This window comes from Chlorocebus sabaeus, chromosome 26 (genome assembly GCF_047675955.1).
Source record: "Chlorocebus sabaeus isolate Y175 chromosome 26, mChlSab1.0.hap1, whole genome shotgun sequence".
Lineage (NCBI taxonomy): Eukaryota > Metazoa > Chordata > Mammalia > Primates > Cercopithecidae > Chlorocebus > Chlorocebus sabaeus.
In genome coordinates, this window is record NC_132929.1 from 56,324,155 (window position 1) to 56,338,938 (window position 14,784).

At 47.7% G+C, this 14,784-nt stretch overlaps 1 protein-coding gene across 5 annotated transcripts in view; it reads left to right on the forward strand.

Annotated features, from left to right (window-relative positions):
- FAH (fumarylacetoacetate hydrolase) overlaps window positions 1-11,080 on the forward strand; it is a 36,083-nt gene extending 25,003 nt beyond the window's left edge. For all 5 annotated transcript variants that reach the window (XM_008015669.3, XM_008015667.3, XM_008015666.3 and 2 more), the window contains 4 exons: window positions 441-487; window positions 2,714-2,815; window positions 3,632-3,749; window positions 10,845-11,080. In XM_008015669.3, the coding sequence (XP_008013860.3) occupies window positions 441-487; window positions 2,714-2,815; window positions 3,632-3,749; window positions 10,845-10,924 (347 nt within the window). In that variant the 3' untranslated portion in view covers window positions 10,925-11,080. The remainder of the gene's footprint in view (window positions 1-440; window positions 488-2,713; window positions 2,816-3,631; window positions 3,750-10,844) is intronic.
- Window positions 11,081-14,784: the final 3,704 nt, after the last annotated feature.

The window sequence follows — 14,784 nt, forward strand, 5'->3', positions numbered from 1 at the left end:
TTGCCCATCACTGGAGGAGCTTGGCAGGGGACAGATAACCCAGCTATCCAGAGGACTCCTGAGGGGACAGCAGGTTATCCTTGGTCAAAAGTCACAAGTAGCCTTCAAATGGCACACTGTCTCCAGTGGATTTGTGGGTGCTAGGTTCACTGTGTTAAGAAGGATTTCTGAGGCTGCATGTGGACTCAGAGCAAACATGGGCTGTGATCAGTTAATGCTGCCTGCTGTAGGTGTGGGAGGAGGAAGTGGTGACTCGTGCGCATGTATTGGCCAACCCTGGACATCCCAGCTCTGATGTCCTAGGAGCTAATTGTTTCACAGACTTTAAGTGAAATCATGTTGGACGATGGGAAGCTTTAGCCACAGAACAATTCTTTTTTTATTTGCCTCCCTGAAGCATGGAATTAAGTTTTCATCAATATTGCTTTTCTTTCCAACAGGAGAAGGAATGAGCCAGGCGGCTACCATATGCAAGTCCAATTCTAAGGTAAGTTTTGACGCTGATCAGACTGCTTCTTAGAATTGGGGGAAAGAGAGACTTTTCTTCTTGGCAGGAGCAGGAGGAGGGCATTGCTTTTGGGATATGATGATGGCTCAGCCTGTGGGCCTGGAGCTTCCATGGCCTGTCTCTTTTAGGAGTGGCCGTGGGGTCACAGAGTTCTGTCAACATAGAGGCTACATAAATGTGGCCAGGGATTTTCTTGGGGGACAATAGGTGTTCTTGTAAAGGTCTCGTTCCTGGTTTATCCTGTCCTGCCAGGGGCTGTGTTGGTGAGAGTGACTTATTTTTAAAGTGAACTTTTAATTGAAGCATAATACACATAGATAAAAATGCACACATTACTGTAATCCCAGCACTTTGGGAGGCCGAGGTGGGAGGATCACTTAAGCCTAGGTGTTTGAGACCAGCCTGGGCAACATAATGAGACCTTGTCTCTGTAAAAAGTAAAAAAATTAGCCGGGCATGGTAGCATGCACCTGTGGTCCCAGCTACTTGGGAGGCTGAGGCAGGAGGATCACTTGAGCCCAGGAGGTTGAGGCTGCAGTGAACCATGATCACGCCACTGCACTCCAGCATGTGTGATAGAGCAAGACCCTATTTCAAAAAATAAAAATTTTAAAAAGTGCATATTATACATGTATAGCTAGAAGAGTTTTCCTAAAATGAACATCCCTGTGCAACCAGCACCCAGATCAGAAATGGGACATTTCCAGCATCTCAGCAGACCCCTGGGCCCCACCAGGTCACTTAGTCACTCCCTCCAGCAAAGGTCACTCCTCTCCTGACCTCTATTACCATATATTTTTTTTCTGTTTTTCAGTTTTATGGAAATGGAATCATAGGATAGCATGTATTCTTTTCTAGCTGGCTTCTTTGTTTTAGTGTTATATTTGTGAGATTCGACCCTGTTGCTCTTTGCAGTGATAGCTCATTTTTCTCATTGCCTTCTAGTGTTGCACGGTATATATATTCCACACTTGATTTATTTTTTTAAGTCACATCAATTCCACAATTGATGGACATTTGGTTGTTTCCATTGTTTCTGGCTATCATAGAGTTACTGTGAACATTTTAGTACACACCTTTTGGTGCACATATGTGCACATTTCTGTTGAGTGTATATCCAGTAATAAGCTTGCTGGGTCATAGAGTACATGTAGATTCAGCTTAGGAGTACTTCCAAACAGTTTTCTGAAGTGGTTATACCAGTATATACTCCCACTAGCAGCATGTAAGCATTTTGCCTGCTCCACATCCTCGTCAGCGCTGGTGGTGTTTGCCTTTTCATTCAAACTGTGCCGGGGATTGTGACTGCAGTATGCATTTTCCTAATGACTAATGCAGCTGGGCATGTTAGTCATATGTTTATGGTTCATTTGTTTCTTGGCCTTTTGAATATCCTCTGAATCATTGAACCATTCCTAGTTCCCCTAATTTCCCTTCTAATTTAATATTATTCTGGGCTCCTTAGGCTAGTAAGAAGAAATTAAGGGGCCTCCTTGTGGGGGCTTGTGGGCAAGAATCCATCTTTTGGGTTTCCTATGCCGGGATGTATGACTATAGGAATGGTGATGTGAGAAGCTGTGGCGTGGGACAGGCGTGGGCATGCATTGCCTCTGAGAGTCTTGGTGGGCACGTGGTACCTTGGACCCCTCTGCCCACAGCCTGACCTCCCATAGCTCTCCATCACTTCTTGGCCTGCCCTGACATCGTGTTTGAATCATTCAGCTCCATTGCTCAGTGTCCATCCCAAGGCCCGGCATGGGAGAATGGGAGCAAGGGCTTTGTTCACAAGAAGCCTCTGCTGTGGTGAGGACTTAGACTCTCCCAATGCAGGACTGGAGGGTGTTCCCAGGGCAGAGTGGAGTGTTGTACACATGGGCATGTTGCAGGCTGAGGGACTGAGCAGCAAGGTCAGCCCCTAGGGGATGCTGCTTGGAGAAGGTGGTCAGTGTGGGCTTGAGGTAGCAGAGGAGCTGAGGTCGGAGCTTGTGAAGGAGATGAAAGAGCTTGGGGGAAGTCTCTGGGCAGCTCCCTAGGAGGACAGTGTGTCCTTGCTATGAGGGCCTGGAGAGAGCTGGCTGGGGGAGCTCGGGACTGGGGAAAGGCCAGGGAAGGTGGTCGTGAGCAGGGCAGGCTGTGCTCAGTTGCCTCCGGGATGCTAGGCTGAGCCTGCAGCTGCTCATTCCACCTTGCGTCCATTGCCCACAGTATATGTACTGGACGTTGCTGCAGCAGCTTACTCACCACTCTGTCAATGGCTGCAACCTGCGGCCGGGGGACCTCTTGGCTACTGGGACCATCAGTGGGCCGGTGAGTATTTGGCTGCACTGTGTGCTGCCCACACAGAACATCCCTACTCCCCACACAGCCCCGAGGGCCCTCAGCTCACCCTCAAGAAGGAATTTCAGGCCCAAGGTGGGTGTATCTCACAACTCTGTCTTCCTCGTAGCCTTTCTCTCTGGGTGCAGTAGGGACTTCTCATCCAAATGCAAACCTAAGGAGACTGGTGTGAGAACGGAGGCCTGGGTCTCTGCCTCTGTAGGGGAGCAGCACAGTGACACGTGGGGAGGAGTCAGGAGACAGTGATAGTGTCTTGTTGTCACCATCTCACACTGTACCCTCCCAGGATGAGGTGGCCATGTTGCTGTGCCCCTTCCTGCCCACTTGTCCCCCTGTAAGCCTGTGGGAGTCACAGAACCTTCGGAGACGATGACCTTGGGGTGGTGCATGCGTCAGTCACTCCCTGCAGGGGCCTCGCCGAGCCCTCTTGTTCCATGAGCTGTCAACAGGAGGGTGTTAAGCATCACAGTATCTGGGCAAACTGCAGCCTCCAGAGTGGGGAGGGGATGCTGCAGGGGGCACTGGGCACTCTGGTCAGGGATTCACTGTGATTCCTAAATAAGCGATGTCCTTAGTGGAACCATTGCTGTCCCCACAGGAAGAAGGGGCAAAGTTCCAAGTCTCAAAGGCATCTCTGCAGTGATCCCACCAAGGCCGAGACAGTGTTTCTGAGGGGCATGAGGGCCCCTGCTGCTTCTCGGGACTCCCAGGTCTTGCTGAGCGTGGTCCATGCCAGAGCCAAGGCATAAATTCATGTTATTCTTTCTTTCCTTTCCTGTGAATAAGGAGCCAGAAAGCTTCGGCTCCATGTTGGAACTGTCGTGGAAGGGAACGAAGCCCATCAACCTGGGGAATGGTCAGACCAGGAAGTTTCTGCTGGACGGGGATGAAGTCATCATAACAGGTGAGGGCTGCCAAACCCAGCAGCTCATCTTTCTCCTTGCCCGCCGTGCACTGTTCTAGCTGCAGGACGCTTCCACCTGGCCATGAAGCCATCTGTTCTAATGCATCCTGACTCTGCCTCCCAGAGTCTCTGCCTGCTTGTTCTGTCCTTCCCCACAGCTATGGCTACGCAGGACTTCAAGCATGAGTCTCCCCAGGTCAGAAAGACTGTAGACATTCTGCTTGGTCTCCCTTCTCCCTGAGCAAAATTATAAAATCCTGGCAGGTTCCTCAGGGTCTAGACTTTGCAGCAAACCTCCTGTGCAGAAACTTGGTGAGCTATGACTAGGATCAAGGAAGGTTCAGCTGAGTTAGTGGCTGAGGCTTCCCAGCAGCCCATTGCGAGGAGGCAAGGGTGCCTCTTAATTCTTCTGGGGGGCCATTCTGCCTACCACATTTTACTAATAGAGGGGAAGGGCACCATAGTGGTTAGCAGCACACTCTTTAGAGCTGGAAAGATTCAGGTTGGACTCCCAGGTCCCCCACCAGCTGTGCAACCTTCATTAAGTTATTTAACCTTTCTGAGACTCAGTTTTTCCTCATCTTTAATTTTTTTTCTTTTTTTGAGTCAGAGTGTTGCTCTGTCATCTAATCTGGAGTGTGGTGGCACAGTCTCAGCTCACTGCAACCTCCGTCTCCCAGGTTCAAGCGATTCTCCTGCCTTAGCCTCCTGAGTAGCTGGGATTACAGGCGTGCTAATTGTGTACGTGTCAGTTTCCATGATTAACTAAAAGCTTTCCTAATAGCTTCCTAATACACCTGGCTAATATTTGTGTTTTTAGTAGATACGGGGTTTCACCATGTTGGCCAGGCTGGTTTCAAACTCCTGACCTTGTGATCTGCCCGGCTTGGCCTCCCAAAGTGCTGGGATTACAGGCATGAGCCACTGTGCCCAGCCTTCTTCATCTTTAAAATGGAGTGAATACAATACGTAACCTGACAGCATAGTTGTAAAGATTAAATGAACTTGTTTATTCCCTTTGTAGACATTTATTGAGCACCTACTCTGAGTCCCATCTTGGGGTTCTGGTGGTAAAAAGACAAATGAAGTCTCTGCTCTTCTGGGTTTATATTCCAGTGTCGTGACTGTGCCATTTTACAGATGAAAAAGTGAAGGCGTAGTGGGGTTAAATGAGTTGCCCCAGATCTGCAGCCAGTAAATAATGAAATCTGGTTTCCTTTCCAGGCAGCTTATCTTCAGAACCTAGGTGTTTAACACCTTTGATAGTGTCTAAAGCACCTATCAGAGGACACGTTACCTTGTGAGTGCTTAAAAATGGTGATGATGGTCGTCTTTTCATAGTTATCTTTATTGTCATTGCTGCTTTTTTCCAGAACCCAGTTTTTAGAAGGCTTTGCCTCTTGACCTCTTCTTAATGGGATCCCTGCATGAAGTGACAAGCAGTGGCACCTGCTTGCCCAGTAGAACAGCCACCCTGGGGCGAGGTGGTGCCCGGCCTCTGCACTAACACTCCATGTCCTGCTCTCCACCTGCTGACCACACATTTCCCTTGGGATGCCTAATTGTCACCCTCGCCCCTCCTTCCTTGACTGTCTTCATACCGCTGACAATCTATGGGCTGGAACCTTGCCCCCGTTTCATCAGCACAGTCTGTTGGGCATCCTTGGAAAATGCCCTGCCATCTCTGTGCCGCGGACCCACTCCACACCATCACCCTTCCAGGCCTGAAATCCTAGAAGAGCTTTTGCACCAGGCCCTTGCAATCCATCCTGCTCATGGTGCCTGAAAAATGAACCTTCATGTTTGCTTTTCCCATTACTCTTCCGCTCAAGGTCTTCTCAAAGCTGCTGTTTCAACAAATCAATATCTTCCCCTCTGATTCTGCTCTACCTGCTTAGTCTTACAGTCTCGTTCTAATACGTAACCCTCTGTGATAAGAGAATTGCTTTTCTCATTACCTGCAAACCCTTGGATATACACGGGCTCAGCCCAAATGTTACCTTCTCTGGTTGCTCAGGTAGAATCAATATCTCTGTCCTCTCTGCTAGCAATTCATGGAAAATACAGAATTCTGGTTAATGATGTTCATGTCAGTTTCTGTGCTTAACTAAAAGCTTGTGTTAGTTTCCTGTGGTCTCAGTAACACAGTACCGCAAACTTTGTGGCTTAAAACAGCTGAAATGTATTCTCTCACAGTTCTATAAGGTACAAGTTCAAAATTCTCGTGTTAGCGGTGCCATGTTCCTGGAAACTCTGGGGAGTGTCTGTCCCTGGCCTCTTCCAGCGTCTGGTGGAAGGAAGCCTCTTTGGCTTGTGGCCACATCGCGCCGATCTCTGCCTCCATGGTCACATTGTCGCCTCCTCTTCTGTCTCATCTCCTTTACCTCTCTTATAACACACATGTGATAGTATTTAGGGCCCACCTAGACAATCTCCTCATTCTAAGAGCCTAACTTAATCACATCTCCAAAAAATTTACTATATAAGGTAACATTCACAGGTCCTAGGGATTCGGCTGTATGTCTTTGGGGGCCATAATTTAGTCCACTCCAGAGCTCTTGGAGAGCGAAGTTTAGTCCAAGTAGCAACCACACAGTGCATGCTCAGTGTGGCTTTGGTTAGTTCTTTGAATAAAGTGGATTTGGTAGAGAAGATGCAGGCAGAGTTCAAAACAGCAGATGATACCCATTATTAGTCAATAAATACCCATTTTGCTCACATTTCTGCAGCCTAATTAAACCTCTCTAATTTGCATTTGACAATATTTACTGAACATCTGCTAGTAGCCAACCATATTGTAGGCATGTCCACCTTCCTTATTTCATTTTTTTACTCACAATAGCCGTGTGGTAATATAGCATTGCCTCCATTTTGCAGAGTAGAAAACTTAGGCTGATAGAAGGCAGGTTACTTTGACAAAAGTCCCACAACTGGGGAAGCCAGGCTGCAACCGAGGCCTTCTGATTCCCCTGCTGGGTCTGTCTCTAGTCTTTCTGCAATGCTTGCCAGACCTACCGCAGGCCTTTGGTCACGGTTCTGTGGATTGAGTGAAAGCACTTTCTGAAGTTTTGATTTGGGGAAAGGAAGGAAAGAGATGATGGCAGAAGAGAAAATGGTGGCTTTAGCTCTCTGTTGTCAGTGTGATAAGGGCCCCTGACTAAGCCATGCTAGACCAGGCAGCTGTCCAGGGCCTGGAAGAAAGGAGGCTGGTATTTAGCAGTTGGAATGCACATGTGTTCTTGACATTGGAGCCAGAGAAGGATTGAGAAAGGAGCCAAGATGCCATGAGAGTCATTTCCATGTTTGTTTGTGTATACAATGCCTTGCTCCAGAAGGATTTTTGGAGGCCAGCAGAGGAATTCAGGGAAAGGCAGTTCCTTGGATCTGAAGAAGCATGTGTTGGCAAGTAAAAAGGGAAATGGGAACAGATGCGCAAAATCCCCTGGAACCAAGAAAGAAGAATTATAATTTGCTAAGATGAGAGGCATACATTATGTATTAATAAAAAGAAAAAAGAGAATTTCATACAGAAAGGGACCACTGAAAAACTCAAATGAGTGCATATTGCTAAAATTTGGGCTGTGTGTTTATGGGGGAAAAGAGGGGGTAAGCAGAGGAGCAGGCAGGTGGAGGTGGTGCGTCAGCTGTGTTACCTTGTGCAAAGGTGCCCCGTGTCGGCGGACAGCTCTGCCGTCACCTTCTACGACTTCACTGGTCACGTGGTCCTGCTGAGCTGCTTTCTTGCTTGAAAGCCACACATGGTTTCTTCAGCTCTTCCTGGCTTTCCTCCTCCTTCTCTGTACTTGCTCAGATGCCTTTGTGGCTGCCTCTCATTTCCCTGCTTGCTCTTCACAGATGCTCCTTCCCCAGATCAATTTCTAACCACTGGAAATATGATAGAACATTCAGAAGTTCTGGCATCAGCCAACGCTGCAGCACTTACTGCAGGCCAGACACTGTGCCAAGTGCTTTACCTGCAGTACATTTTCTATTCCTAACAAGGCAGCTACTTTTATTGTCTCTGTTTTTCAGATGTGGAAACTGAGACCCAGAAAGATGCATACTTACCCAGGATCACACAGGCGATAAAGGGTGGAGCCAGGGTCTGAACACAGGCAGCTGGGCTCCAGGAGCTGTGCTCTGAACCCTTGTGTCCTCTTGCCTCTTTAAGTGGTGCAATGAGATTCTCATTTCTGAGAGTGCAAAAACCACAAAATGTTCAGCAAGAGAACAGGTGAAGTAAACAAACCAACAATTATCAACAAAAATCTCTGATGGTCTTGGTGTAACTCATCCATCCCCTAGTCTTGCTCACAAGCCCCATCTAGTGTTCAACTTGCAACTTGCAAGAATGTGTTCTCACAGGCATTTGCACAGATGGTCTCTGCCCTGCTGGACACATGCATTTCCCACTGTCCTTCGGATCTTTGATGTGTTGATAGTTGTGGTTTGTTGTGGATTCTTTCTTGGTGTCTGACATTATTTGGAAACAATATCTGAGCAAAAGTCTTTCGTTTCTTTCCCTGTATCTCTCAGTGGTGGCATCTGCCACCTTGTCTTCCTGTGTCTCTGTTTATTCCAGTTTCTCTCTCCAGCTTTTTTGCTTCCCTTGCCTGGCACAGAATTCCTGGGCAAGGGTGGCCAGGGGTCCCAGGGTGTAGAAGCGGTGACCGTTCTCCTTCAGGACCATGTTTGGGAGAAGGCTCTTTTAAAATGCTGCAGTTCCGAGTTAGTTGTTTTGACAGTTGTTTAATAAATTTCTGCTGGGAGCCAGTTTTACTTTAATAGGCTTTTTTTTTTTTCCTCCAGTGGTGTGGATATTTCTGAGCATTGAGACGGAAAAGTGACTGACAGAAAATAATGAAACTGAGCAACGGAAGAGGCGAGGGCATAGCTCTCATCAAAGGGCATCCCTGCACGTTGTCAGCATGTGGGTCATGGGGTGCGCCCAGCCAGGGAGGCTGGCTCGACTGTGCTGGCGCCAGGGAGGGTAAGGGGCTCCAGGACCAAAACTTCTGGGAATGCCACTGTGGTGTTCAAGCTGCTGCCTTTCCAGAGAAGGATAGTGGTCAGAGTGGCCCGAGCCGGAAGCCCTGTTCAGATGATCAGGCAGTGGAAGGGAGAGGGCCTAGGAAACATGCTGGGTTGAGCTGCTGCTGAGCAAGGGTGGCCACGAGGACCACCTCAGAGAAGCTGTACCCTTTCAGGCCGGGAGGGCTTGTTGAAGATGTCATTGACCCCGTCGTGTGGATCCACCCTTGGTCTCGGTGTCAGACGGCCATGAGTCTTCTCAGCATTGTGCTCGGATTTCTTTCTCTTGGCTTCTGGGATCTTGTAATGCATCATTTCTTCTCTTCACATTGGGTGGCAGAAAGCATAGCTCCATGTTTGGAGCTTGCCTCCAGCAGGCGAGGGGATCTAATAGTATTTTTCTGTAACTCAAGGTCATTAGCATCCCCAGAAGTGGCTTTGCCTCCATCCTGGGCCTGGTGTCGTCTCAGTGGTGCCCTGTCACTGCCTCTTCTGGCTTTCATGTGGCTCGGGGCCTTTGAGAAGCAATTCAACCCAGGTGCCTGAAGGCGTCTGTATTGACTTGATTCTGATAAGTGAACGTTGCTGAACGCTCCTCTGTGTCACCTCATTGCCCTTAGAATGAGGTTCAAACACCTTACCATGGCTTCTCAGAGCCCTTGGTAACCTGGCTTCTTAGGGTCCCCCAAAGGACAGCCTCACTGAACAGATGTGACAAATGCTTGGGTCTCTGAGCCTTTGCACATGTTCTTCCCTCTGTCTGGAGTGGCATTTTCATGTGTCTTCCTTAATGAACTCCTAGCTACCTGTCAAGGCCTGGCTCAGATGTCCCCGCTCCCTGCTCCCTTTCCCTCCATGCTGCTCACTCAGCACCTTGTAGGCATTTCTCTGTATCTCTCATCCAGACCTCCCACTCCCTCTAAGTGGACCCCTCTCAAAGGCAGAGATGGACTTCTCTCTGCTTTTCCATCAGCCTTATTGAAATGGAATTAAATGAATGAAATTAGTATTTATTAGTTTCTGAGATGTACTGGGAATTTCACTGAAATATTTAGTCTAATCCTTACAACCTTGAGATATAAGCATTGTTTTTCTTGTTTGTAGATGAGGGAGGTGAGTTCCGAAGTTAAACAGCTTGTTCCCAGCCACCCAGCTCATAATGGTTATAATGACTGATGCTTACAGGGTATTTCACATGGGGACTGGAGACTGTTCTCAGAGTTTTCTATGCATTTGCTCCCATCATCCTGGCAGCAGTCCTGTGTGGTGGGCACTATCATTAGATCCATTGCACAGATGAAGAAACTGAGGTCTAGAGGGACCCAAGGTCACAGAGCCAGTAAGTGGAGGAACTAGGCTTTGAACTCAGGTATTCTGATTTCAGGCTAATTGGCAGAGCGAAGATTTGAACCCAAACCCGTGTGGGGAGAGTTGACCGCTGTTTTAGTCTGTTTTCACACTGCTGATAAAGACATACCCGAGGCTGGGTAATTTATGAAGAAGGAGAGGTTTAATGGACTCACAGTTCCACATGGCTGGGGAGGCCTCACAATCATGGTGGAAGGCAAAAGGCACGTCTTACATGGTGGCAGGCAAGAGAGAATGAGAGCCAAGTGAAATGGGTTTCCCCGTATAAAGCCATCAGATCTCATGAGACTTCTTCACTACCATGAGAGCAGTATGGGGGAAACCACCCCATGATTCAATTATCTCCCATCGTGTCCCTCCCACAACACATGGGAATTATGGGAGCTATAACTCAAGATGAAGTTTGGTGGGGGACACAGCCAAACCATATCAGCCACAGGAAAGCTATTGAGCCTTGCAGTTCCTCTGACGATCCCTGGCTGTGAGGTGGGCCCAGGTTCTAGTCCAAGTGCTCCTGCGTGCGACTCTGCCCAGCTTCTGTGGAGGGTTATTCTTGTGTTTAAGATATGTGTGTGATTCTGATGGCACCTTCCTGCCTTGGGCCAGCTGTGTGCTGACGGGCACTGCTGCTGCCTAGGTGTTGGTTCTGGTGAGCCCACCAACTTTGTGACTGACCTTTGTCCTCCTCTGTTCCAGGGTACTGCCAGGGGGATGGTTACCGCATCGGCTTTGGCCAGTGTGCTGGAAAAGTGCTGCCTGCTCTCTTGCCATCATGAGATTTTCTCTGCTGTTCCAGAAACAAAGGGCTCAAGCACCCCTTTCAACCCTGTGACGGGGGTCCTCCCTTGGGCTGTAGGCCTGGTCCTTCATTCAGTGACAAATAAAGCCGTTGTGCTCTGAGGCCTGCACTGCCGCAGGTGCAGCTGTGTCCACTTATGATCGTGATTTGATCCAGTGGGTCAGGGTGTGTAAAGCCTCCCTGCCAGACATTCATTAATATGTTTTCTCACTGTTATTCATGGGGTCAAGGGTCTTTGTGGGGTTTTCTTATTAGACATCCCAGGCCTCCTGGTATTCCATGGAATATGAAAAGAGACTGGCAGCTGTAGTAGTCAGGGTTCTCCAGAGAAATAGAACCAAGGAGAAAGAGGTTGATTGATTGATTGATTGATTAATTTTTAGCAAATTGGCTTATGGGATTCTGGAGGATGGCAAGTCCAAAACCTGCTGGGTGGGTTACTGACTGAAGACCCAAGGAAGAGCTGCAATTTGAATCTGAAGCAGTCTGCTGTCAAAATTTTGTCTTCCTTTGGGAAGTGAGTCATTGTGAAGGCCTTAAACTGATTAGATGAGGCCCAGCCACACTGTGGGGGGTCATCTGCTTTACTCCACTGATTTAAGTTTATTTCACCTAAAAAATACTTTCTTAGAAACATGTAGAATATTTGGGTATTCTAGCCAAATTAGTACATGAAATTGCCCATCACAGCACCCTACATGTCCAGTATTTCTTGGGGCTAACAGATGAGCACATATGGGTTGTAGGCTTGATTCATGGGCCCTGTGGCTGTGTCTCCATACTGTACGCCTTGGGAAGAGCCTCTGAGTCATGGATGCACACCTGAACTGTGATGATGGCAGAAAAGGACCTAGCTTTTCACCTCTTGAAAGCCCACTAGAGCCAGGAGAGTGAGCTCTGTCCCATCTCTTCTGCCCCAACCCATTGCACACAGGCAGCCCTGGTTCTACCCTAGTTCCTTGGTGACTACAGCAAGGGAGGGTGCCCTGCAACCTTTCCTGGGCCTGATGAACCTTATACTGGGGCCTAGGAGGATAGTTGAGGATGCAGAGCCCATCCATCAGATCGTACCATTCATTCATTCACTCAACAAATCTTTATTGAGCACCTTCCATGTGTTAAGCACTGTTCTAAGGATGAGAGGCACAGCAGTAAACAGAATAGCCCATTTGAAGCTTACATTCGAGTGGAAAGAGATAGACAGTAAACAGATAAGGAAACGACACGTGGTATGACAGATAGTAATAAGTTTTATGGATGACTGGGGAATGTGGATGCTATTGTAAATGTGGTCACAGAAGGCCTTAATCCTGTAGTACCTTTCTGCTAGAGAGCTGAAAGAGTGAGGGGAGCAGGCCAGATGGATACCTGGGGACAGAGTCCTCCAGGCACAGGAATCAGCCAGTGCAAAGCCCTGAGGATGGAATATGCTTATCATTTCTAAAGAACATCAAGGAGACTGGTATTTCTCCCTTACATAAAAGCAATCTGGGGTCAGGAAGGCTGGAGTTAGTATGGCAGCTCCACAGTATCATTAAAGATACCTCTGCTCAGCCATCCTCGGTATGTGGTTTTCAGTCTTGGGGTTACCTCATGGTGCAAAATGGATGCTGGAGCTCCAACCAGTATACCTAAGTTCCAGGCCAGTAGAAAGAGACAATAAAGAGGTGAGGATTGGGAGGATGGAAGGGCAGAACTCCTTCCTCCTGAGTTAGGTCACTTTAAGCAGCTTTCCTGGTGGTCCCATACCACACATTTCTTACGTTTCATTGATGTAAATTTGGTCACAAGGCCATACCTCATTACAAGAAAGCCTGGAAATACAGTATTTCATCTAAACACATTGCTTGCCCTGTGAAAATTAGTTTGATTGCCCTAAAAGAAGGGGAGAATGAACACTGGGGGACAATTAGTAGTCTCTGCTACACGCAGGCTTGGAAATATCACACTCTGAGGCTGAACTGCTCCCCGCGGACTTTACTTCCTAGAGCTATGCTCTAGGGCCATACTCTCCAGTGCTTTGCTGATTTCAGTGGAAATGCTGTATAGGGCAGCTGTCAGCCAGGTCTCCCAGACGCTACTCTCCAGATCAGACTGATGTAAACACTTATTTGAATTTGGAAGACCAAAGCCTTCCCCAGGATTTTTCTGAATTCCTGGGGCTTATGTTCCCAGGAAGACATCTGCTTCTATTGACTCAGCTAAAACCCCTGCTCTCTCGACTGTGTTCTGAGATTGTTCCTGAAGCCTTCTCTCCTGGCATCAACCCACAGGAGTGACTCCTCTTTTTCTCAAAGCCCTCACCTGCACATAGATAAAAGGCCCTCATGCTCCACACAGTAGGTCTTTACTGGAGATCTCTGGGTCATGGGCAAAGGTCACTTAAAATCATTATTAATCCACTTGTTCCCACTGGCACCAGAGAATGCCAATGTCATCTGTTGAGATCACACGCTTATTCCCTTTTTAGGCATTTAACGCACTTAAAGGGCTTGATGATGTTGGGAAAACCCAACTGACCTGCCCCAGAGTCTGAAACACACACAGGGCAGAAAGAGCCAGAAATGTTCCTGGCACCAGATTCACTTAAGAAACCAAACTAATGGATGTTAATTCTGGGTCCAGCCTGGGCGTTACTTGGCAATTACTTTTCCCTAATCTTCAGCGACAAGAGCCTCTTTGTTTTACTGTCTCCAACTCCAGAAGTGCTCACTGCCAGCCCACATGACAAGTGACTTTAATGGTCTTTAGTTTTAGAGATCTAATTTATTGAAACCTATCTGTGTGTAATAATATGAAATAGACAAAAATGACTTTCAGAGCCAAATTTCCTCTTTTTGACAGTGGTATTTTAAGGACTAGAAGCATTTTGACCAGATGAATGGAGCTTGCAGATGGGATGATGAGCATCTCAAGGCAAGTTGGCCGTAGTTATGACTGTATCTTCCTTATAATTTGTATTCCATTTATGCTTCCTGTTTTGAACTAGTGGTCCATTTGGAATATGAATGGATGACTGTGGAACAGAGAGTAGAGTTCATTTGAAACTTTACCTGACCAGGAGGAGTCAGTGCAGAGGTGTTTCTGGCAAGATGGGGCCCACTGCAGGTTTTATTGTAGGGTGGCAAGGGAGCTAGGCTCAGGGGCATGCTACTGCCCTGGGCTGGGACAGGCACTGGGGTTCCAGGGGCCAGGAGCCCCTGTCTCTGTTGCAGAGGGGAGTGGAGGAAGAGAGGCCTTGTTGCCCCCACCATGGTACTTCTCTGTCCTGAGGCCTTTCACACACATTGGTTTACCTTTGAAACGCTGTACATTGAGAGCTCTCCTGAGGGTGAGTGTAGACTTGAACGAAGACAATGTTTTTGAGGACAAGGGAATTTTTTCTGTTTTTGTTGTTGTTGTTGTTTTTGTTGTTGTTTTTTAATTTTGAGAAAGGGTCTCACTCTGTCACCTAGGCTGGTGTGCAGTGGCATAATCTTGTCTCACTGCAGCCTTGACTTCTCTGGCTCAGGTGATCTTCCCACCTCGGCCTCCCAAGTAGCTGGGACTACAGGTGCACACCACTATGCCCAGGTGATTTTTTGATTTTTTGTATAGATGGGATCTCACTATGTTGCCCAGGCTGGTCTTGAACGCCTGTGCTCAAGTGATCCTCCCACCTTGGCCTCCCAAAGTCCTGGGATTACAGGCATGAGCCACCATGCCTGGCAATTTTGGGGTGTAAAGTATCATAATTAATATTATCTCAAAGATTCCTGACAACAAAATGGATCTCAAAAGTGGTTCTATTTTCACATTTTTTCCCCCTTCTTTAGTGTGGAAGCATATTGCTTTTAA